The 24,228-nt window shown below is 40.6% G+C and overlaps 2 protein-coding genes across 3 annotated transcripts in view; one reads left to right on the forward strand and one right to left on the reverse strand.

Moving 5' to 3' along the window:
* Positions 1 to 24,228, reverse strand: part of tjp2b (tight junction protein 2b (zona occludens 2)) — a 173,611-nt gene that overhangs the window by 68,608 nt on the left and 80,775 nt on the right. For both annotated transcript variants that reach the window (XM_061986585.2, XM_061986586.2), the window contains exon 8: positions 14,017 to 14,122. In XM_061986585.2, the coding sequence (XP_061842569.1) occupies positions 14,017 to 14,122 (106 nt within the window). The remainder of the gene's footprint in view (positions 1 to 14,016; positions 14,123 to 24,228) is intronic.
* On the forward strand, positions 1,623 to 11,977 carry LOC133606320 (uncharacterized). The gene is made up of 2 exons (XM_061960116.2): positions 1,623 to 2,593; positions 11,909 to 11,977. Exon 1 carries the CDS (start codon positions 1,813 to 1,815, stop codon positions 2,578 to 2,580), a length of 768 nt encoding a protein of 255 aa, XP_061816100.1. The 5' UTR covers positions 1,623 to 1,812; the 3' UTR covers positions 2,581 to 2,593; positions 11,909 to 11,977.

Genomic DNA, 24,228 nt, shown 5'->3' on the forward strand with positions numbered 1-24,228 from the left:
GTGGATCGTGAGATCGACAGGCGGATCGGTGCGGCGTCTTCAGTAATGCGGACGCTGTATCGATCCGTTGTGGTGAAGAAGGAGCTGAGCCGGAAGGCAAAGCTCTCAATTTACCGGTCGATCTACGTTCCCATCCTCACCTATGGTCATGAGCTTTGGGTTATGACCGAAAGGACAAGATCACGGGTACAAGCGGCCGAAATGAGTTTCCTCCGCCGGGTGGCGGGGCTCTCCCTTAGAGATAGGGTGAGAAGCTCTGTCATCCGGGGGGAGCTCAAAGTAAAGCCGCTGCTCCTCCACATCGAGAGGAGCCAGATGAGGTGGTTCGGGCATCTGGTCAGGATGCCACCCGAGCGCCTCCCTAAGGAGGTGTTTAGGGCATGTCCGACCGGTAGGAGGCCACGAGGAAGACCCAGGACACGTTGGGAAGACTATGTCTCCCGGCTGGCCTGGGAACGCCTCGGGATCCCCCGGGAGGAGCTGGACGAAGTGGCTGGGGAGAGGGAAGTCTGGGCTTCCCTGCTTAGGCTGCTGCCCCCGCGACCCGACCTCGGATAAGCGGAAGAAGATGGATGGATGGATGGATATATATATATATATATATATATATATATATATATATATATATATATATATATATATATATATATATATATATGTATATATATATATAAATAAATACAAACCCCGTTTCCATATGAGTTGGGAAATTGTGTTAGAATACAATACAATGATTTGCAAATCCTTTTCAACCCATATTCAATTGAATGCACTACAAAGACAAGATATTTGATGTTCAAACTCATAAACTTTATTTTTTTTTTGCAAATAATAATTAACTTAGAATTTCATGGCTGCAACACGTGCCAAAGTAGTTGGGAAAGGGCATGTTCACCACTGTGTTACATGGCCTTTCCTTTTAACAACACTCAGTAAACGTTTGGGAACTGAGGAGACACATTTTTTAAGCTTCTCAGGTGGAATTCTTTCCCGTTCTTGCTTGAAGTACAGCTTAAGTTGTTCAACAGTCCTGGGGTCTCCGTTGTGGTATTTTAGGCTTCATAATGTGCCACACATTTTCAATGGGAGACAGGTCTGGACTACAGGCAGGCCAGTCTAGTACCCGCACTCTTTTACTATGAAGCCACGTTGATGTAACACGTGGCTTGGCATTGTCTTGCTGAAATAAGCAGGGGCGTCCATGGTAACGTTGCTTGGATGGCAACATATTTTGCTCCAAAACCTGTATGTACCTTTCAGCATTAATGGTGCCTTCACAGATGTGTAAGTTACCCATGTCTTGGGCACTAATACACCCCCATACCATCACAGATGCTGGCTTTTCAACTTTGCGCCTATAACAATCCGGATAGTTCTTTTCCTCTTTGGTCCGGAGGACACGACGTCCACAGTTTCCAAAAACAATTTGAAATGTGGACTCGTCAGACCACAGAACACATTTCCACTTTGTATCAGTCCATCTTAGATGAACTCAGGCCCAGCAAAGCCGACGGCGTTTCTGGGTGTTGTAGATAAACGGTTTTCGCCTTGCATAGGAGAGTTTTAACTTGCACTTACAGACGTAGCGACCAACTGTAGTTACTGACAGGCGTCAGGGTGGTCTGGATGCGTCAGTAATGCTGTAGTCTCGCGAGAGAGAGCGTACGTGACGCGGGAAAAAAATAGAATCAAGTGGCACACGCAGCTGCCAAACAATTCTGATTCATTCAGAAAATAAAGCAAATAAAACTTAAATATCAAAATCTGGAGGCACTTGAAGGCTACATCGAAGAGTGCTACGATCGTCTCGTCATGGGGAAACCATCTAAGACGCCAACATCTAAAAGAAGCCGCCCGGAGGACTCACCTGGCCATGTGTCACCACCGGGCACAAACTTCACCGACATCCTGGATTCCATCGACAAAAGGCTGACTTGTTTGGATGGCCGCCTCGCACTTGTCGAGGTTCTCCACAAGGAATTCCAAGCCATCCGAGAGAGTTTGGAATTCGGACAACAGCAGGTCATTTCTCTCGCCAAGGAGAACGCCGCTCTTCGTGAGTCCGTAAAATCCCTCACCGACGGAGTGACGCAACTCACTCGAGAAAACAGGAGCATGAAGGAGACGATGTTGGACCTCCAGGCGAGAAGCATGAGGGACAATCTGGTCTTCGCGGGAATACCGGAAAAGACCGAGGAAGATCCAGAGGAAACCATCAAGTCCTTCATGGAACACCAGCTCAAGCTTCCAGCGGACACCATCAGGAACATCACCTTCCATCGCGTCCACCGGCTTGGAGCCAAAAAGCCGGAGAACAGGAGGCCGAGACCCATCGTGGCCAAATTCGAACACTTCAAGCAGAAGGAGCGGGTGAGGAACCAGGGCCGAGAGCTGAAAGGATCCAACTTCAGCATCAACGACCAGTTTCCAAAGGAAATTCTCGACAGGCGCCGCCATCTGTTCCCGCTTCGCAAGAAGTTTATCACCGAAGGATGCCGTGCAGTCATCGCGGTGGATAAACTTTTCATCAACGGCCAACTTTACCGTGATCCAGAAGCCACGCCGTGGCTGTATTATTAGCGTCTGAAACACGGTAAATGTTGTATTTTTTGTTTGTTTTGTTATTCCATTATGCTTCAATCCCTCTCTTTTTCCCCCCCTCTTGCTCACAATACACCTGTGCGTCACATAGCGTTCACGTAAACACATACGCTCTCTCTCTCTCTTTCTTTCGGTAAACCAACATGTTTACTATTTTACTTTCTTGTTTTCCTTTTTATGTCACTTATTTCACTACCTGTTTAATCCACCACTTTCTTCTTTTCTTTTTATGTTATGCTTTTTGTTTTGTTTTTCTCTTTCTATTTCTCCACCTGTTGTGTGTCCCCTTGTTGTCATCAGCATTTACACTCACAGCTAATACATGCACAACTATACACTCTGCACACCTACATATATGCATGATAGGTTTACATTTAGATACAGACATGCATTATTTACACATAAAGTACACACATACATCCACACACTTAGTTACAGTCTAGTTTAGTATGTCCACTATACAGTTTGTCACTTGGAATGTGCGTGGTGTCGGGTCAAAGGAAAAAAATATAAAAATTCTTAATCATTTGAAGAGCATGCAAGCAGACATTGCTTTACTACAAGAGACTCACCTCTCCAAGTCCGATACCTCAAAACTGCATTCATCGCAATACCCACACACATACCTTGCTAGTTACAACTCCAAACAGAGAGGCGTAGCCATTCTCATAAGTAGAAAGGTCAACTTTACAGTTCATAACTCCATTACTGACATAGAGGGAAGATACATAATTCTTAATATTTCTATTGACGGGAGAAACTTATGTATCGCCAACATTTATGGTCCAAATGTTGATGACCCCTCCTTTTTTCACACTTTCTTCTCTTCACTTTCTCCTCACTCAAACCACTGCTTGATTCTAGGAGGGGACCTCAACTTAGTATTTAATCCAAATATAGATCGGTCCAGAGTGACTGGGAGTCACCGTGAGTCTCAGTCAGTGGTAATACTTAAGCAATATATGAAGGATTATGGTCTTTGCGATGCCTGGCGTTCTTATCACCGCACTCTTAGGGAATACACTTATTTTTCTCCAGTTCACCACTCATTCTCTCGCATTGATTACTTTTTAACTAGTAGCTCAATTTTATCTGACATCTCAAACATTCACATCCATCCTATCATCATCAGTGACCATGCACCTGTCTCACTTTCCCTCACCAACAAAACTATCACTGCACCTATCAAACAATGGAGACTTAATACATCATTACTAAAGGACCCAGACTTCCTAAACTATTTTGAGAAAGAATGGACAGATTTTTTAGATTTTAATGATCAACCAGAAATCACGGCGTGCGTTCTCTGGGAGACGGCAAAAGTAGTTATGCGAGGAAAAATTATTTCTTATTCATCATACAAGAAAAAAAAGGAACGTTTACTAGAGCAGGAACTTGAAAATGAAATAAAAATATTAGAATTAGCGTATGCGAATTCACAACATGATCACACTCTGAACAAACTGAGAAAACTCAAATTAGATTTAAGAGAAATAATTGATAAGAAAAGTCAATTCCTGCTCCAGAGGTTACGCTTAGAAAAATTTGAACATGACAATAAACCAAGCAAATATTTGGCTAACCAACTAAAATTAAACAAAGAAAAAAACTCTATACCATCCATCAAGGATTCAGCTGGGAACATTACACACGTTCCTGAGGAAATTAACTCCATCTTTAGAGACTTTTACAGAAATTTGTATACACCCCAGATTGACCCATCTCTTTCAGACATTGAGACATTTCTCAATGGTATAGACTTACCTAAATTGAATACAAGGCAGGTATCAAATTTAGATCTTGCTATTTCTGTAGGCGAACTACACGATGCTCTTCAACAGATGCCAAACAATAAAGCTCCAGGGCCTGATGGGTTCCCTGTGGAGTTCTACAAAACATTCTGGTCACTGCTAGCTCCGATATTTACGAAAATGGCTTTAGAGATTAAAGAAAACTCATTCCTTCCTCCAAATATGAACTCTGCCACGATCAGTCTCTTGCTAAAACCTGATAAAGACCCAACACTTCCATCCAGTTACCGGCCAATCTCCCTGATTAATGCTGATCTTAAAATTATCTGCAAAGTATTAGCTCAAAGATTAGAAAAAGTCACTCCATATATAGTACATCCTGATCAAACAGGTTTCATCAAAGAGAGACAATCGTCCAACAATGTTCGCCGTCTACTCAATGTGATAGACTATTCTGTTATTCATAATCTAAAAACAGCTGTTGTTTCATTAGATGCTGAAAAAGCATTTGATAGAGTGAACTGGAATTTTCTTCTAGCTACTCTACAGAAATTTGGATTTGGAGACTCATTTATAGAATGGATTAAGGTCCTATATAGTTTTCCTACAGCTTCGGTTAGAACGAACAGCCAAATATCTCCAAGGTTTAATCTTATGAGGGGCACAAGGCAAGGGTGTCCACTTTCTCCGTCACTGTTTGCTATATTTATTGAACCTCTTGCAACCGCTATTCGACAGCATGCAAATATTAAAGGCATCCATACCGCAACCGTTCATCATAAAATAAGCCTTTATGCTGATGATGTATTACTTTTCTTACAAAATCCACATTCTTCTCTTCAAGATACAATCTCACTTATCAATAAATTCAGTTCTATTTCAGATTACTCCATCAACTGGTCCAAATCTACTGTGTTACCAATTAATTTTGACTTTCAGAGCACCTCATCGATTCCACTGCATAAAGGGAACATTAAATACCTGGGAATCAATATTTCCTCCACATTGTCAGATCTGAATCGCTTGAATTACTCCCCAATCTTAAAATCGATTGAGGATGATCTGGCGCGTTGGAAAACACTGCCAATCTCACTTATGGGAAGGGTTTCTACCGTGAAAATGATGGTCTTGCCTAGGGTTAATTATCTATTTTCAATGATTCCAACCAAACCTTCTCAAATCTGGTTTAAGTCACTAGACTCACACATCAATCAGTTTCTTTGGAAGAGTAAACCAGCACGAATCAGCCTTAAAACTTTACAAAAACCCAAAGAACATGGGGGTCTAGAACTCCCAAACTTTTCCTATTATTTCCTTGCAAATAAACTACAATATATATTAAAATGGATCAATCCCACTTTATTAGATAGTTTATGGTTAGAGATTGAACAATCACTTAGCCAGGAGATCCCAATTTCTAACTTGCCCTTTATTAGCCAAATTCTCCGAAAACACAACTGCTTTAAAAGTATTAATATACGCACTACCTTAACAGCTTGGTGGGAGTTTTTGAAAATAACTGGGTCCCCGCTCACTCCATGCCAATTTACGCCTATTTGGAATAATCCTGATTTTCTTTTAAACAAGAAGCCATTGAACTTTCCAACATGGTATGATAAGGGAGTCGGATGCCTTGGGGATATCATCAATGCAAACAGTTTTATCTCTTTTAAAAGTTTAATAACACAATATGCAATCAATCCTAATAAATTTCTAGAATATATACAAATCAAATCTGTAATCAGCGCAAGATTCAACAAAACAACATGGGAAACTAATCCTACGACCGTTAAATTCTTCAAAACATCTGCCCCCAAAGCTTTATCCAAATTATATGCTCTCTTATCAAAAATAGATAACACAATAAGTATTCCAACTTCTAAATGGCACTCAGACGTATCAACAAGCTGTGACCCAGAATTCTGGAAACAAATATGCCTCAATACTACTCGTTTGATTAAGAATCCAAATGTACGACTGATTCAGCTCAAAATACTTTACAGAATACATTACACCGGTCTAAGAATGTATAAAATGGGTTTAGCTGACTCTAACATCTGTGTACACTGCTCAGATAATAAGATAGATAATTACTTGCATTCAATGTGGTCCTGTGCTCCCGTGAGTAACTTTTGGCTTGGAGTGTGCGAGAACCTATCATTAGCGTTAGAGATTCCTATTCCCATCTGCCCCGCACTCTGCCTGTTGGGTGATCTCTCCGCAACTGATCTTGATATAAACAAAACATACCTCCTTATAAATGCGTTAGGCATCGCCAAGAAAACTATTCTCATAAATTGGAAATCAAAAAATAATTTATGTATAAACCTTTACAAAAACATTTTATTAGATTATGTAGTTATGGAAAGAATGTCTGCTGAATCAAACCAACAACTGACAGAATTCCGATCTCTTTGGGCACCGCTAATTAATTTTCTGACCTGACTCCCTTGGGGGCCGGGGCTGGGGCTCTGTCCCGGGGGTCTTGCTCCGTGGGTGGGGGGTCCTGGGTGCCGGGGGGGCCGTGTGCCGCGGGGTCGGGGGGCCTGGGGTGTGTTTCCTGGTTCCGGCCTGGCGGGCCGATCCGTGGGTGGTCTGGTGGCTGGGGGTGGGTGGAGGTGCCTGGGCGGGTGTTGGGGTGCGGGTGGGGCTGTGGGCGGCCGCCTTGGGTTGGTTGGGGGGGCTGTCCCTCCCGTGGGTGGTTGGGCGGGGGGTTGCGCCCGTGGGGCTGGGGTCTTGCCGCTGTCGGGCGGGGGTCGGCTCGTGCCCCGCTGGCTCCGGTTGTCCGTGGGCTTCCTCCTTCCCCTGGGGCGCGGGGCGGGGTCTGCCCGGGGTCGCCCTGCGCTGCGGCTGTGCGGGCCTGCCTGGTGCCGGGTTGGGGGGACTGCTTGCCTCCCTTGTTGGGGCCCCGGCGGTGCTGCCCGACTGCCCTGCGGGAGTCCCCCTCCTGTGTTTTACTCTGCCCTTATTTTTTTATTAATTTTATTTATTTATTTTAATTTATTTTATGTGTATATATGTATATATATGTGTATGTATGTATGTGTATGTATATATGTATGTATGTATGTATGAATGTATGTATGTATGTATGTATATATGTATGTGTATGTATGTGTATATATATATATGTATGTGTGTATGTATATATATATATATATATATATATATATATATATATATATATATATATATATATATATATATTATTATTATTATTATTATTTATTTATTTTTTTTTTTTTTAATCTATTTAATATATTTAACTTATTCTGTTAAATTATATATGGGTACGCGTGTATGTGGGTGTGTGTACGTTTGTATATATGTATGGTGAAATCTGTGTGTATGTATGTAGGTACATATGTATGTGTCGCTGCCCCGGTGTGTATTGCTGATCGCGGCGCCGGGTCTGCTGAGGTGCCGTGGCATGCCGGCTGTGGACGCAGGGCTGGGCCCTTATGGCTTTTTGCCGGATGGGATGCCTGGTGGGTGGTGGGCGGGGGGGGCCTGGACGTGCGGGAGGGGCTGCGGGGTTTGGTGGCGTTGGGCACTGTTGGCGACCAGGCCTCTTGTTTATTTTTATTTATTTTATTTTATTTAAAGGGTTTATTTTTATTTTATTTTTATTTATTTTTTTTATTTTTTTTTTTTTTTTATTTTTCTTTTTTTTTATTTTTTTTAATTTTTTATTTATTTATTTATTTTTTGTGTGTGTTGTGTATGTATGTGTTTGTGTATATGTGGGCTTATGTATATGTGTGTGGGTGTATTAATGTGTATATATGTGTGGATGTGTATGTTTATATGTATATGCATACGTGTGGAAATGTGTGTATGTGTATGTATATGTATATGCATATATGTATGTGTGTATGTATGTGTATATGAATGTGTAGGTGTGTGCATGGGTGTGGATGTCCGGTGGCTCAATTGGCCTGGCTGTGGATGAGTTGGGGTAGGTGGGTTGGTGGCCTCGGTGGTAGCCGGGGGTGTGCGTTGTTGTGGTTTACGGGGTCGGTCGCTTTTTTGTTTTGGTTTCGGCGGCCGCGGGTGTTTACGCTGCGGACGGGCGGTGGTGGTGATGGTTGCTGCGGTGATACCAGCGGTTGGCATCGCTGTGTTGGGTTGGAGTGGTTGGGGGACTGTGGCTGGTGTCTGTGCGCTTGTGGGGTTGTGGGGATGGCTGGCGTTGGCTTGCCGGCTGGTTTGGGGGCTGGCAGGCGGACGGGATGCATTGGCTTCTTCCCCCGTTGGGGGGCTCCTTCCCCTGGCCGGGACTCGTATGGGCACGTTGCTGTGTGGATGGCCGGGATGCGGTGTTTGCATTGGGCGTAGGGGCTGTGCGGTTTCTCTGCGTTTGGTTGCCGGTATGGGCTCTGCAGGGTTGGGTTGGGGCGGGTGGGGGCTGGCTTTGTTTGGCGGGGGGAGGGGCTCGCGTGGCGTCACGTTAAAGTGGTCTGGTGTGGGTCACGGGCTGTGGCGGGGGGTGGCGGCCTCCTGGCCGTAGTTCCTGGTTGTCGGCCGCGTGGACTGGGGGGATGTCCGGGCCCTCTACTCCTCCTACTTATAGCGCACACAGTCACACATATATAGGACTTTGGGGATTGTCCTGCGGGGAGGCATGGCAGGGGGTTGAGGATGCCTCCAATGGGGCTCCAGTCCTCCTTTCTTGTCCCCTGCTCGTCCATCCCTCAATCTTAGCTGCATATTAGACACTTAGGATTTGGGGGGCTTGGTTTGGTTGGGACCCACCATGACCTTGATGTCCCCCAATTTTAATCGCATTATTAGTTCCCACAAGCATACATATCTCACTCACGCTACAGTACACACATCAATAGGGACTGGAGGTCGGCTGTAACGGCTGACCTCCTAATTTTAACTACACAGTAGACACTCTGGGGGCCTTGTACACATGCATGGGGGGTTTGGGGTTCGGCGCACCCCTCATTGCCTCGTCGGCCGGCGGGGACTGCGGTCTGGTGGCCTGCCAGGCTTTTATTCATTTATTATTGTTATATATATATTTTTTATTTTTAATGTATTTATTATTTTTATTTTTATTATTACTCATTTTTATTTTATTTTATTTTTTATTTTATTTTTTATTTTATTTTTTTTTATTTTTATTTTATTTCATTTTTTTTTTTAATCTTATTATTTATTTGTGTGTGGCGTCGCGCGGGTCTCACTTCCTGTTGGATGGGGTCCGTGCCCGTGTGGCCCGACCTTGCGCTGTGGGGTCTCTGTTGGTGACTTGGTGTGGTGGCGGCGCAGCCCCCGTGTCTGGTCTGGATGCTGTGTCCCGGTTGTTTGGGCGGTGGTGTGTTTGTGCGGGTTTGGGTTGGGGTCGGGGGCCTTTTGGTTGGGGGGGTTGTTGGTGTCTCTTGTTTGCGTGTTGGCGTTCGGGCTGACCGGCGGGCTAGCGCCGGCTGGTCTCCGTGGCCCTGGTGGCGTGTGGTTGCTGGTCGCAGTTTTTCTTTGATCGCTTTAATTTGATTGGCTGGTGCTGGCTGTCTGGGGTTATTGCGGCTGCTGTTTCTGCTGCCGTTTGTTTGTGGTGTGGGCGCCCGTGGCTGCTGGGTCTGGTGCAGGGGTGTGGCTGATGTTGTGACTGGTGGCAGCGCGCGCGCGTGATGGCTGTCGGGGCTGACGAACTGTGTATATGTATGTATATGTGTGTGTATGTATGTATGTTTATATATGTGTATGTGTACATATGTGTATGTATATGTATATATGTGTATGTGTGGGTATGTATACGTGTATGTGTGTATGTGTATGTGTATGTGTGTATGTATGTATATTTCTGGGGGTACGCTCTGGGCCTGCCTGTCAGACGGGGGTCGACGCCTCAGGCTACTGCATCCGAACTGCGTGTCTGGAGCTCCTGGGTCCCGCTGTCCATCCCTTCCGGGTGCCCGTCTTGGTTGGGGCCTGTTGGGCCTAGTCCCTGCGTCTATTGTGGTAGCTTGGTGCTGCAAGGTATTCCGAGGTGCTGCGAGTCGGCCAGTTGCTGGGGTAGTGACCTTGTTTGTCAGCATGTCTGTGATCTTCTTTTAATTCTTTTTTTTTTTTTTTTTTTTAATTAATTAATTAATTAATTAATTAATTTATTTATTTTTAAAATATATTTTATTAATATTATTTTTTAATTTTTCCCCTCCCTCAGGGGGGGGGCTCGGCGGGGCGGTTGCTGGTTGTTCCATCTCCATCGTTGGGGTCCCTGCGGGTGGGGTGGGTGGTTCCCGTGGCCCTGTGCCTGGGTGGTCCTGCGGCGGCCGGTTTGGGTGGGGTGGCCGGGGGCTGGCCTCGCCGCGCTCTCCGGGGGTGGGGGGTGGGCTCGTGGGGGCCCGGTTGCCGGTGGGGCGGGGGCGGTCTTCCCGTCCGGTTGCGGGGAGTCTCTGGGTCCTTCGGGCGGGGCGTCTCGCCTTTCTGCCCGTGTGGGGTGTGGTCTCTCGCTGGCTTGGGGTCTGGCTGTCCCCTGCTTTTCTCGTGCCCTGTCCTCCGCCGGGTGCGTCTGTCTGCGGCCTGCTGCTGGCCCTTGTGGGCGGTACGGTGGGTCGGGCTCTGGGGTTCCTGTCGCTGGCCGGCTTGGCTGCGTGGGGGCGGTGGTCCCTGGTTCCCTGGGCACCACGCCTCCTGTTTGTGGGTTGGGCTCTCGGGGGTGATGGGGCCGTGCTCTGGCTCCCACGCACTCTGGGAGTCGAATGTATTGTACATGCAAATTCACATATGCTCACATACGTACATAGGTACCTACGCTCCCACATACATACACAAATACAGTACATATTTACCTACCTAATGTTCGTACATCCACACGCACATTCAATATACAAACATACACATACACATACTGTACATATACATTCACTGTACAAACACATATACACATTCTGTACATATACATTCATTGTACAAACACATATACACATTCTGTACATATACAAGTACATATGCATACTTACACTCATGCACATAATCGCGTTTCATCAAACATATATTAACGTTGTTGCCCTAGGGTAAACTGGGTGTAACACATGGCACACTGACAAAGCTTAACCTATTGTGACTATAACAATCTACAAGGTTAATGTAGGTTGCTTCTCTTTCTCCCCCTCCATTTTTCTGCATTCTTTCGTATCTCAAGTTATCATTACGTATATGTATTGTTGCATTTAAACAACTGTATTGTTGATAATAAAGGTAAATTATTGGTATTGTTCATTATCAATAGCGCTATTTCTATTGGTATTTGTATTGATCCATTTGTAGTGTAATAATGCTCATTGTCATTTCTGTATTATTTTTTATTTTTCGCTAACTGCTTATTTGCTATTACTTTTACCATCATATTTGTACATGTCATATTTGCTGATGTTGCTCTATTGTTGTTGTTGTTGTTGTTTGCTGTTGTTGTTTTTGTCTCTCTGTCTAATCCCCCTCTTGTCCCCACAATTTCCCCCTCTGTCTTCTTTTTTTTTCTCTTTCTATCCCCTCCTGCTCCGGCCCGGCTGCACTAAATGATAATATAAATACATTTAATAAAGTCAAATACAAATAAGGCAACAAGAGAAGTATCCTACACTTCTCTTTTGTAAAGTAAATCTGAACAGCCGACATGGGCATCTACATCAACTATATGATTTGCCTGAGAAGCTGGACAGGACATTAAAAAAAAAAAAAAAAAAAAAAAAACTGTAGTTACTGACAGTGGGTTTCTGAAGTGTTCCTGAGCCCATGTGGTGATATCCTTTACACACTGATGTCGCTTGTTGATGCAGTACAGCCTGAGGGATCAAAGGTCACGGGCTTAGCTGCTTACGTGCAGTGATTTCTCCAGATTCTCTGAACCCTTTGATGATATTACGGACCGTAGATGGTGAAATCCCTAAATTCCTTGCAATAGCTGGTTGAGAAAGGTTTTTCTTAAACTGTTCAACAATTTGCTCATGCATTTGTTGACAAAGTGGTGACCCTCGCCCCATCCTTGTTTGTGAATGACTGAGCATTTCATGGAATCTACTTTTATACCCAAGCATGGCACCCACCTGTTCCCAATTTGCCTGTTCACCTGTGGGATGTTCCAAATAAGTGTTTGATGAGCATTCCTCAACTTTATCAGTATTTATTGCCACCTTTCCCAACTTCTTTGTCACGTGTTGCTGGCATCAAATTCTAAAGTTAATGATTATTTGCGGGAAAAAAAATGTTTATCAGTTTGAACATCAAATATGTTGTCTTTGTAGCATATTGAACTGAATATGGGTTGAAAATGATTTGCAAATATTTGTATTCTGTTTATATTTACACAATTTCCCAACTCATATGGAAACGGGGTTAGTATATAGACACATATATATATATATATATATTAGGGGTGTAACGGTACACAAAAATTTCGGTTCGGTACGTACCTCGGCTTATTGGTCACGGTTCGGTTAATTTTCGGTACAGTAAGAAAACAACAAAATATAAATTGTTTGGTTATTTATTTACCAAATTTGTAAACAATGGCTTTATCCTTTTAACATTGGGAACACTATAATAATTCTGCCCACATCAACATTAAACTGCCTCAAGTTGTTGCTCAGATTAAATAAAATGACAACACACATATAAAAAGTGGAACATTAAACAGTTTCAAGTCAACTCATCATGCTCAATTTATTACAGCATTTGGGAAGCCTGTAGTTGATATTTATTATGTAAATGTTATATTTTTATCAACATGTGATAGCAGGGACCCTGCCGTTCAAAACTAGGCTGCTACATTACTAATGATTACACACACACACCGCACAATGAGCTAACGTTACGCTAAAAGCTAATTAGCCTTCACTTCAAGCCAGGATTGCGAGCGAGCTGAGCTGCCGTTTGTGTCTTGAACGTCAACGGGCTCATAGTGATGTTACTAGTAGTTGACTGGGAGGTGTTTAATTTGGGGAGAGTCTGCTGCCTGATGCTCACCTGCTAATCCCACCGCAGAAGCACTGACTACATGCGCTCTGAATACGCACTGCTGATTGGCTGTTACCGCTCTGAATACGCACTGCTGATTGGCTGTTACCGCTCTGAATACGCACTGCTGATTGGCTGTTACCGCTATGGTTGTAACCAATCAGATGGTTGTGTGGGTGGGAAAATGCTGGGTGCTGTGTAGGAGACAGAGGCAGAAAGCAGAGCAGCTTGTTAAGACTTTAGCTTAGGCGGCTACTTCATGTGTTCGTGTGGAAACTCGTTCGGTACACCTCCGAACCGAACCGGAACCCCCATACCGAAACGGTTCAATACAAATACACGTACCGTTACACCCCTAATATATATATATATATATATATATGAAGTCTGGGCTTCCCTGCTTAGGCTGATGCCCCCGCGACCTGACCTCGGATAAGCGGAAGAAGATGGATGGATGGATGGATATATATATATATATATATATATATATATATATATATATATATATATATATACACACACACACACACACATATATATATATATTTTTTATATATATATATATTTTGTTATATATGTATGTATATATATATATATATATATATATATATATATATATATATATATATATATATATGTGTGTGTGTGTATAATACACATATATGCAGTATACTGTATAAATTTGCTCATTCTTTACCTTGGGTTGTCTCTTTCATTCGACGAGTGGGACGACAGGTCAGACTGTCGGGACTTGCGTTCCTCTGGTGGGGAGTACGAATGGTACGATTCCATCTCTGATATTTCTGGCAGACAAACAAACAATTGTCAACTGTACAAAATGATACTTTTTCACGTTACATAGCCATAAGAATCACCATCACCGACACTTTCATTAGGAAGCCCCAACACCAGATAGATAACCCCTGGGACAGAGCAAGGACATTTTTCGAGTTATTGGGACAAACATTTATGTCACTGAATCAAGAAAGAAAGCAGCCAATAAATAATCAAATATAAACATAAGGTGTTGGATAAATATCCTACCTTCAGCAACTGGTTTTCATTTCTTTTAGTGCACCTAAAAAATCCACCTCCACATTATACAATAAATCAATCTGTGATTGAAATCCAATATTCCTAATGGTTCAAGTCTATTTTGATAATGTATGGCAGGGGTCCCCAAACTTTTTGACTCGTGGGCCGCATTGGGTTAAAAAAATTTGGCCGGGGGCCGGGCTATATATATATATATATATATATATATATATATATATATATATATATATATATATACATTGTCTTTTTAATCCGTTTTGACATTTTAAATTGTCACGTTATCGATGGGAAAATTCATTTTTAGATAATATGATTTGCCTGAGCGGCTAGGAGACACCGAGAGTAACAAGCGGTAGAAAAAGGATTAGAAAGGAAAGATTTAAAAAAAAATAAAAATAAAATAAAATAAAAAATAATAATTAAACTTGGGACTTCTCGTGAGCCAGATTTTGGATGCTGGGGGGCCGGACCCGGCCCGCGGGCCGTACTTTGGGGACCCCTGATGTATGTTGTATTTACATAACCGAAACACTTATTATGTATGTACAGTATGTTTATCTGGCAGACTGTGAAGTATAAAGTGCTACAAAACCTTGTGCATCAGTAAACCTGAAAGTAAAACAACTTTTAGGGATTCAAGTGTGAGTTGGAAACGTGAGTAAATAGACAAAGAACAAGTCTAGTGCGGCCGTTGGAAAACAACACATTGTCACAAACCCCTGAAATTGTACTCTTATATCACATTTAATAGCCAGTTAAAGTTGTTGCTGCTGTAAAATGTCCACTAAAAGGGCTTCTGGCACTGCTATGTTTTCACTGGGACGATCCAGTGAGTGACGATTAGAAAGACTAGGATGGAATCAGGATAGAACAAAGACAAAAGGGAATTGTTATCACAGACAACAAAGAGGTTGACAGCAGCAGAAATATTTAGTGCACTAAACCTGATGCAAAGAAATAATACAAAGAGTATGAAAATAATTGTAAAAATTACAGTAAGAGAAATCTTCTTAGAAACGTCTTTAGAATAGGATTTAGAGCAGGGGTTCTTCACCTTTTTGAACTCGGGGCCCAACTTTTCCACTACAGAAGGGCCCACTTAAATATTAACACTGAATTAATAATCTTACTCTTGATTTCTAATTGTATTCTATAATTATATCCAACATTCAGTTTAACAGGATACACCTTGTGAAATGATATACCGCATGTGTTAATCACTAAGATTCTTATCAAGGCTGATTACAAAAGTGAATATATTAATCAGCTCCAGCGCCCCCCGCGACCCCAAAAGGGAATAAGCGGTAGAAAATGGATGGATGGACTATTAAAAAAAGGACTCATAAAACTCTGAAAAATAAATGTACATGCAATCACACAATTATTACTAATTTAGTAATAAAATGAAAGTGCAAATGAAAATACAGCTTCACTACTTTAGTCATAAATTTTGCGCTTGAGAAACTGCTCTATGACTTTAGCTCCAGACTTCTGTTTGTTTGAGATTGTCATTACTGCCACAAGTGGTGGAGAAGTGCATTAAAGCTAAGGATCGCTGTGGCCCATATGGACACCAGTTGAGAAACACATCTTTTTTGGTTTAGAGTATTATGAACTGTATCTGCCTGTGCATAAAAAACAGCTCCCAAACAAACGGCTCACCACTTTGAATCGATTCTCAACGGTCACTTAAAAGACTTTGATTCGTTTGCAAACGTCAAATCTCCAGACGAGAAGTAGAGAACGATATCAAATGGACTTTTAAAACTAAAAAAAGGAGGACTTTTACGAAAAAAGTAAAATAGTTTCTGGGAAAGGACAGGCGCATGGACTACTTACACAAATAAAAGGTAACACCACGTATGGTTTACAGTTTTATCTAAAAAAGGGAAGTATTTCAGCCATTGTGAACTATTCTCTTATATTTGATGCTATCATATTAATGAGCAAATTGTATAAACATTGATCAGAGCACAAAAAGTTAGTTTTGAAGACATATTTCTGTCCAGGTATGACGTTCATGAATTATTTAATTATTTACCAAGACAACAAATGTGCACCAGGATCAGCATTCATGAAGTACAGCAAACATGTGTTTAGTGCCAGAAAATATTGGAGGGCTCAGATAAACCACCTTGCCACACAAACATGTGTTACTCGGTTAGAAAAAAACATGAATAGGTTAATACACAAATAAAAAGCATATTACTCACGGTGTGTAACCACGCTTTGTCATGCAAAATTCTGTATTCACAAAAATAAATCATCACTCTTATTCAAACTTAAAGGAAAATTGCCTCTTCTTTGGGAGATTTTGCCAATCCACAAGAACACACGTCTTTACTTTTTATGTGCGTTTGAAATGGCAGAAAAACGGCGAGCATGAGGCGGCTAACATTACAGGTAATGGGGATTTTATTATTTTGCCTATAGCCCTTTTAAAAATGGCCAAAAAACACATCATTTGCATACCGTGACCTGCATATTAATAACCAAGCCACGGCGACATTGTTATGTAGGAACTAACACAGAGGAACTACTTTTCTAACACAGTACTTCTTGGCTACTAGGGAGAGGTAAGCTAGGTACTGGAGCTGCTGCTGAATTACATTTAAGTTTGGAAAAGTTAATGCTACGTTTCATACATACATACATATACACATACATTACATACCATACATACATACTTACATATCATGCATACATACATACATAACATATACATATATATATATATATCTTAATAAAATAATAACTAAACACACACACGCTCTCCTACAAAGTGAGTAAAAAAGATAAATATATAAATAAAATGTAATATAAAAAAATTAATACAAATGAATAGTACAAAAAATACTAGGTTTTAAATATTGCCTCATATGTGTACAGTAGAAGATTGTGGCAATAAGCAGAGAAGTTGGTCAACTTTGAAAATCCTCCTACTACGCTAAAAATCCAGAATGGATACTGGCTTGCAGCTTAGACCCGAGGACATTGCTAAATTAGCAAAATACTGTAAATATTACATGTAGCAACACCTGTATAGCTTGTATATAAAATCTTGTTGGATGTTTTTGGATTATTTCTAGACTGCTTTATAGGCGGCATAGGTGACTTCCTGCATTGTTAGACGCCTTGTGCCAACAGTTTTTCCCTATTTAGAAGGCCCAGAAAAGGGAAAGACATGAGAGTTATGGTCTCACATAAGGATTGTGGATGATGGACAAAATTCCCCAAAGAGTGCAGTTTTCCTTGAAGAAACAATTGAAAATAACAACATCAGCAGATGCCTGAAGCATTAACAAACAACACAAATCAAAAGTTCAATAGTGGCTGAAACATGTTTATTTATTTAGGAAAACGCTTCATGTATTAAGAAAGGAGTTAGATCAGTTTAAAGAAGTACAAATTGGTGTAAAATCTGTTCAACTTAGTCTGGTTGTGTCACGGCCATTTTACATCTTAGAAAAAGGCAACAGATTGTTGGGGAGGTCCATCTAAAAGTAGGACATATTACCTGGAAGACAAAATACAGACAAAAAATTGCACCTTTGAGCAAACACAGGGATCATCTTGAGTTGTTGACCAGATTCCATGAATATAATCAGTTTGTCAACAAGTCAGCTTCCTGGAAAATGTTCCTAAAACACGTTAAAGGCCGCTCTTTTATATATACCAGTGTTTCCCACACATTCATTTATTTGTGGCGGCCCGCCACGAAAGAATTACGTCCGCCACAAATGGATTTTTCGGCTTTTGACTCGGTCGACCGCTCATAAAAGCAATGGGACTGTCTGTGAATGTTGCTTGTAGTTACACCTCAGGTGCAGTAGGTGGCGGTAGCCTACTATGCACTATGCAATAGCACTTAATTCACCTGGTGGGCCAGAAGAAGAAAAAGAAGAAGAAGAAGAAGAAGAGGGACGGACGGTTGTTGGACGGAATTAAAATACTCGCCGGCTACTTTTCATAATGATGGCGCTTCCTACGTTTCTACCTCAAACGTCCAAAAGCTGCTGAAAGCCTTGATCCAGGATGCCTTGGGGAAAAAAACTTAAATGGTGCCTTTTGGCGACAGTTAGCAGCTTGCAGGTGTTATAGGTAGATAGTAGTGATGGGTCCGGCAACACCGATGCATCGGCGCATGCGTCGAGCTCAAAGAGCGAAACCCTGTGTCGGTGCGCGTACCGCTTTTAGAAAGTCACGTGACCGATCATGAGCTGTTTTGGTCACGTGACCGATACGCGAACTGTGTCGCACTGACGCCTCCTCTGTGCCCTGTGAGCGGCTCTTTTCTACAGCCGGAGAAATAATAACTAAGAAGAGAAAGCGTCTAAAATTGAATACGTTGGAAAAACTGTTTTTTTTAAAAATAAAAATGTGTAAAAATAAATAAATAATAATTTCCAGGTCCACAAGCATCCTCATTCACAACACGTTCTCTTAGATTTCCATGTTATGATACATGTTCACATTATTTATTGACTGTATCTAAAAAAGACAAAAAATATATTTTTATTTAAATGAAGTTATGAAATAATCCTAAATGAAATACAATGACTTGGTTTATATTATTGTATATACTAGGTCAGTGGTTCTCAACCTTTTTTCAGCAATGTACCCCCTGTGATTTTTTTTAAAATTCAAGTACCCCCTAATCAGAGCAAAGCATTTTTGGTTGAAAAAAAAAAGATAAAGAAGTAAAATACAGCACTATGTCATCAGTTTCTGATTTATTAAATTGTATAACAGTGCAAAATATTGCTTATTTGTAGTGGTCTTTCTTGAACTATTTGGAAAAAAAAGATATAAAAATAACTAAAAACTTGTTGAAAAATAAACAAGTGATTCAATTATAAATAAAGATTTCTACACCTAGAAGTAATAATCAACTTAAAGTGCCCTCTTTGGGGATTGTATTAGAGATCCATCTGGATTCATGAACTTAATTCTAAACATTTCTTCACAAAAAAAAAAAATCTTTAACATCAATATTTATGGAACATGTCCACAAAAAATCTAGCTGTCAACACTGAATATTGCATTGTTGCATTTCTTTTCACAGTTCTTTTTGACAGACATTTTAGTGACAAACCTGAGCTTGTGCTTCACTGAGTTTATGAACTTACATTCATATTTTGTTGAAGTATTATTCAATAAATATATAAAGGATTTTTGAATTGTTGCTATTTTTAGAATATTTTTTAAAAATCTCACGTACCCCTTGGCATACCTTCAAGTACCCCCAGGGGTTCGCGTACCCCCATTTGAGAACCACTGTACTAGGTCATAAAATCAGTGTCAGTTGAGTCGGTCCATAGGTTGCCTGTAGGGATTTTTAATGTCCAGCAGATGTCATTATTTAGTGACACAGTATCGACACAGTATCAATACAGTTTTGCAATGTGTCAAAACGCTTCATGACGCCTCATCAACCCATCACTAGTAGATAGGTTATAGCTGCATCGCTCGCGGCTCGTCATATATTTAACGTTAATCCGTGATTTCACCGAGCGTTTCACTGACGGTGAGCAGCCTGACGCTGCTTCATTAACACCGCCGCTGTTTGACTCGTGGCCCGGGGCAGACGCTCGTAGTAACTGTCACGTGTTACAATACCGACGAGCTAATGTGTCCAGGTTATAACCATGTTGTCAATAAACACACATGGACTGAAGCTAAATTGTCCACTGCAGCATGTGAATGCAATGAAAAGAATACAATCTGAGCCAACCAGCTGTTAAAATGTTGTCCAGGTTAATGTTTTGGCCATTAAAGACCATTCATTTCAAGATTTCAACTGTGATTGGGCTTTAAACAGGTGGCTGACCTGTTCAGATGAGTGTAACTGCTACTGGTCAAATAATGTGAAATAGCATTTAATTTTACATGTATGCAATGCCATTTAAATGCAATTATAGATAATAATAATAATAATAATAATAATAATAATAAATACTGTGTAGTGTTGTAAATAGTCAACGGGAAGGATTCTATTAAGATATAAGCCATGAGCACTACACAGCCAGAAAAAAACCTAGGCAGGACAAGTACAAATATTGGGGCAAGTAGATTTGAGAAGTCAGGCAAGTAGAAAAAAAACTTAACATTGAACCCTGCATGTGTTGAGCTGCTGCCGCTTAAGGTTAGACGGCACTGTACATAGAGCGCTTCTGCTTCTGCTTAGTAATAAATTCTAATGTTGGATGTTCACTCCTTCACACAGATGAGTATAGAAAAATATTTTCAACGGCCGAAAAGGGCTGGACTTGGAAAGGAGGTAGGCCTACAGTTCGGACCACAGGTGCGACCTGTTCAGCAGCAGCAGCAGGAGGAGGAGGAGGAGGAGGTTGACTGACTGTGGCAGGACACCTCTGCCTCTGTTTCACTTCATGTTGCTGGTAAATAATATGGTTGTAGTAGTAGGCTAAAGTTAAATTATTTAGTATTCACTAATTAAAGGGGCAGAGCTTTAAGAGACATTTTAGCTTTTAATAAGCGGTAGAAAATGGATGGATGGATGGAAGATATATTTTTTGTAAGAACCACAATTAATAAATATATTTCAGTGAATCACTAATTGTTCAAATCTGTATATAAATATGTACATAAAATGTTGTAATTATATTCCAACTCCGCGTTCTTCTTGGTCATCGCCGCTGTCGCCGCCCCCCCCCCCCCCCCTCCCCGCCGACCACACCACCACAAATAGATGCCTGACCTGTGGGAAACACTGTATACTGTTAAGAAATATTGTTTCCACCTAGTAAATACATTGTTTACTATATTTTCAATTTCATTCACATTTTTTGTATTGACAATATGACAAACATCCGGTAAAGTTTATGAAAAATTCATTAGTCATTTCACTCTTGATTTTAATCATATTCAGTAATTATATCTTACATTCTTACAGTTTATAACCTTGTCAAATGATATTAAAACCATGTGTTAATCACAAAAATGTTTTTTTATTTAACAAATAAACCTTAGGCTTAGGTCCGGCTGGTAAGAAAAATAAGTACTGACCAAAATATTGCATAAGAAGGGACTCATAAATAACTTAAAATTGAATGTATGTACAATTATTTAGTGATAAAATGAATGAATAATGAATATGTATGTTTCTTAACTAAACTGTTAATAAAACTAAATTAAAATACAATTTAACCACCATTTTTTGCTCTTAAGAAATTTCTCTATAATTTTACGTACAGACTACTTCTGTTTTTTTGATATTGTCATTTCTGCCACAAGTGATGGAACAGTGGATTACAACTGAGTACCGCTGCGGCCCCTACGGACCATAGCTGAAAAACAGATATTTTTTGGCAGCCCTCTAGGAGGCGCTTGCAGACCAACTATAGGCAAGCTTAAAGGGGAACTGCACTTTTTTTTGCAAATTTTGCCTATCGTTCACAAATATCATGAGAGACAAGGTTCTAAAGATAATAAAACATGTTTGCAAGATGCATCTAATGAGAGTCACCGTTGAAGCAGTTTAAGCCCACTAAAAAACCTTCAAAACCCTCCATTAACATTTTACATACACACTGCAAGTATATACCGTATTTTTCGGACTATAAGTCGCAGTTTTTTTCATAGTTTGGCCGGGGGTGCGACTGATTGATTGATTGAGACTTTTATTAGTAGGTTGCACAGTGAAGTACATATTCCGTACAAATGACCACTAAATGGTAACACCCGAATAAGTTTTTCAACTTGTTTAAGTCGGGGTCCACTTAAATTGATTCATGATACAGATATATACTATCAGATATATACTATCATCATAATACAGTCATCACACAAGATAATCACATTGAATTATTTACATTATTTACAATCCGGGGTGTGGAGGGGGGGGGTTAGGTTTGGTTGTTATCATCAGTCATCAACAATTGAGAACAGAGAAATGGATATTGGAACAGTGTAGGTCTGACTTGGTAGGATATGGACAGCAAGTAGTGGGCAGAGAGAGAGCGAGAGAGAGCGAGAGAGAGAGAGAGAGAGAGAGAGAGAGAGAGAGAGAGCGAGAGAGAGAGAGAGAGAGATATCAGAAGGCATGAGAAAAAGTATCTGCATTTGATTGTTTACATTTGATTATTAACAATCCGGGGAGGGTGTTAGTTTAGGGTTGTAGCTGCCTGGAGGTGAACTTTTATTGCGGTTTTGAAGGAGGATAGAGATGCACTTTCTTTTATACCTGTTGGGAGCGCATTCCACATTGATGTGGCATAGAAAGAGAATTAAGACCTTTGTTAGATCGGAATCTGGGTTTAACGTGGTTAGTGGAGCTCCCCCTGTTGTTGTGGTTATGGCGGTCATTTACGTTAAGGAAGTAGTTTGACATGTACTTCGGTATCAGGGAGGTGTAGCGGATTTTATAGACTAGGCTCAGTGCAAGTTGTTTTACTCTGTCCTCCACCCTTAGCCAGCCCACTTTGGAGAAGTGGGTAGGAGTGAGGTGGGATCTGGGGTGGAGGTCTAGAAGTAATCTGACTAGCTTGTTCTGCGATGTTTGGAGTTTAGATTTGAGGGTTTTGGAGTTTCTAGGGTACCAGGAGGTGCATGCGTAATCAAAAAGGGGTTGAACGAGAGTTCCCGCCAGAATCCTCATGGTGCTTTTGTTGACCAGAGAGGAGATTCTATAGAAACATCTCGTTCGTTGATTGACCTTTTTGATTACCTTGGTTGCCATTTTATCACAGGAAAGATTAGCCTCTATAATGAAACCTAGGTAGGTGACCTCATCTTTCCTGGTGATAACAATGTCACCCACTTTTATAGTGAAGTCATTGACTTTCTTAAGGTTGATGTGGGACCCAAATAGGATGGATTTCGTTAAACTCTAGTGTATGGATAGCTTGTTGTCAGCGACTTATACTCAGGAGCGACTTATATGTGACATTATTAACACATTACTGTAAAATATCAAATAATATTATTTAGCTCATTCACGTAAGAGACTAGACGTATAAGATTTCATGGGATTTAGCGATTAGGAGTGACAGATTGTTTAGTAAACGTATAGCATGTTCTATATGTTATAGTTATTTGAATGACTCTTACCATATGTTACGTTAACATACCAGGCACGTTCTCAGTTGGTTATTTATGCCTCATATAATGTACACTTATACAGCCTGTTGTTCACTATTCTTTATTTATTTTAAATTGCCTTTCAAATGTCTATTCTTGGTGTTGGGTTTTATCAAATAAATTTCCCCCAAAAATGCGACTTATACTCCAGTGCGACTTATATATGTTTTTTTCCTTCTTTATTATGCATTTTCGGCAGGTGCGACTTATACTCCGAAAAATACGGTATATATATATATATATATATATATAAATATATATATATATATATATATATATATATATATATATATATATATATATATATATATATATATAAAAAATGTAGTAAGACACCTTCATAACAATATGTAATATGTTTTGTATACACACTGCAAGTATATATATAATGTAGTAACAGACACCTTCATAACAATATGTTATATGTTTAACATACACACTGCAAGTGTATATATATATAATGTAGTAACAGACACCTTAATAACAATATGTAATATGTTTTGTATACACACGTCAAGTATATATATATAATGTGGTAACAAACACCTTCATAACAATATGTACCGGTAATATGTACAATATATATACACCCTGCAAGTATATATATAATGTAGTAACAAACACCTTCATAACAATATGTAATATAAATAATATTTACCATATTTTGGTCATTTTAAGCAATTCCAGAACTTATTTTCCCAGCGCATTTATTTTGTTTCCATAGCAGGGCACTTCAAACTTCCGGCAACAA

The sequence above is a fragment of the Nerophis lumbriciformis genome, linkage group LG12 (genome assembly GCF_033978685.3).
Source record: "Nerophis lumbriciformis linkage group LG12, RoL_Nlum_v2.1, whole genome shotgun sequence".
NCBI lineage: Eukaryota > Metazoa > Chordata > Actinopteri > Syngnathiformes > Syngnathidae > Nerophis > Nerophis lumbriciformis.

Bases quoted from the DNA above. Each gene is read 5' to 3' on its own strand.
- LOC133606320 (XM_061960116.2), top strand. From the start codon at position 1,813: ATGGGGAAACCATCTAAGACGCCAACATCTAAAAGAAGCCGCCCGGAG.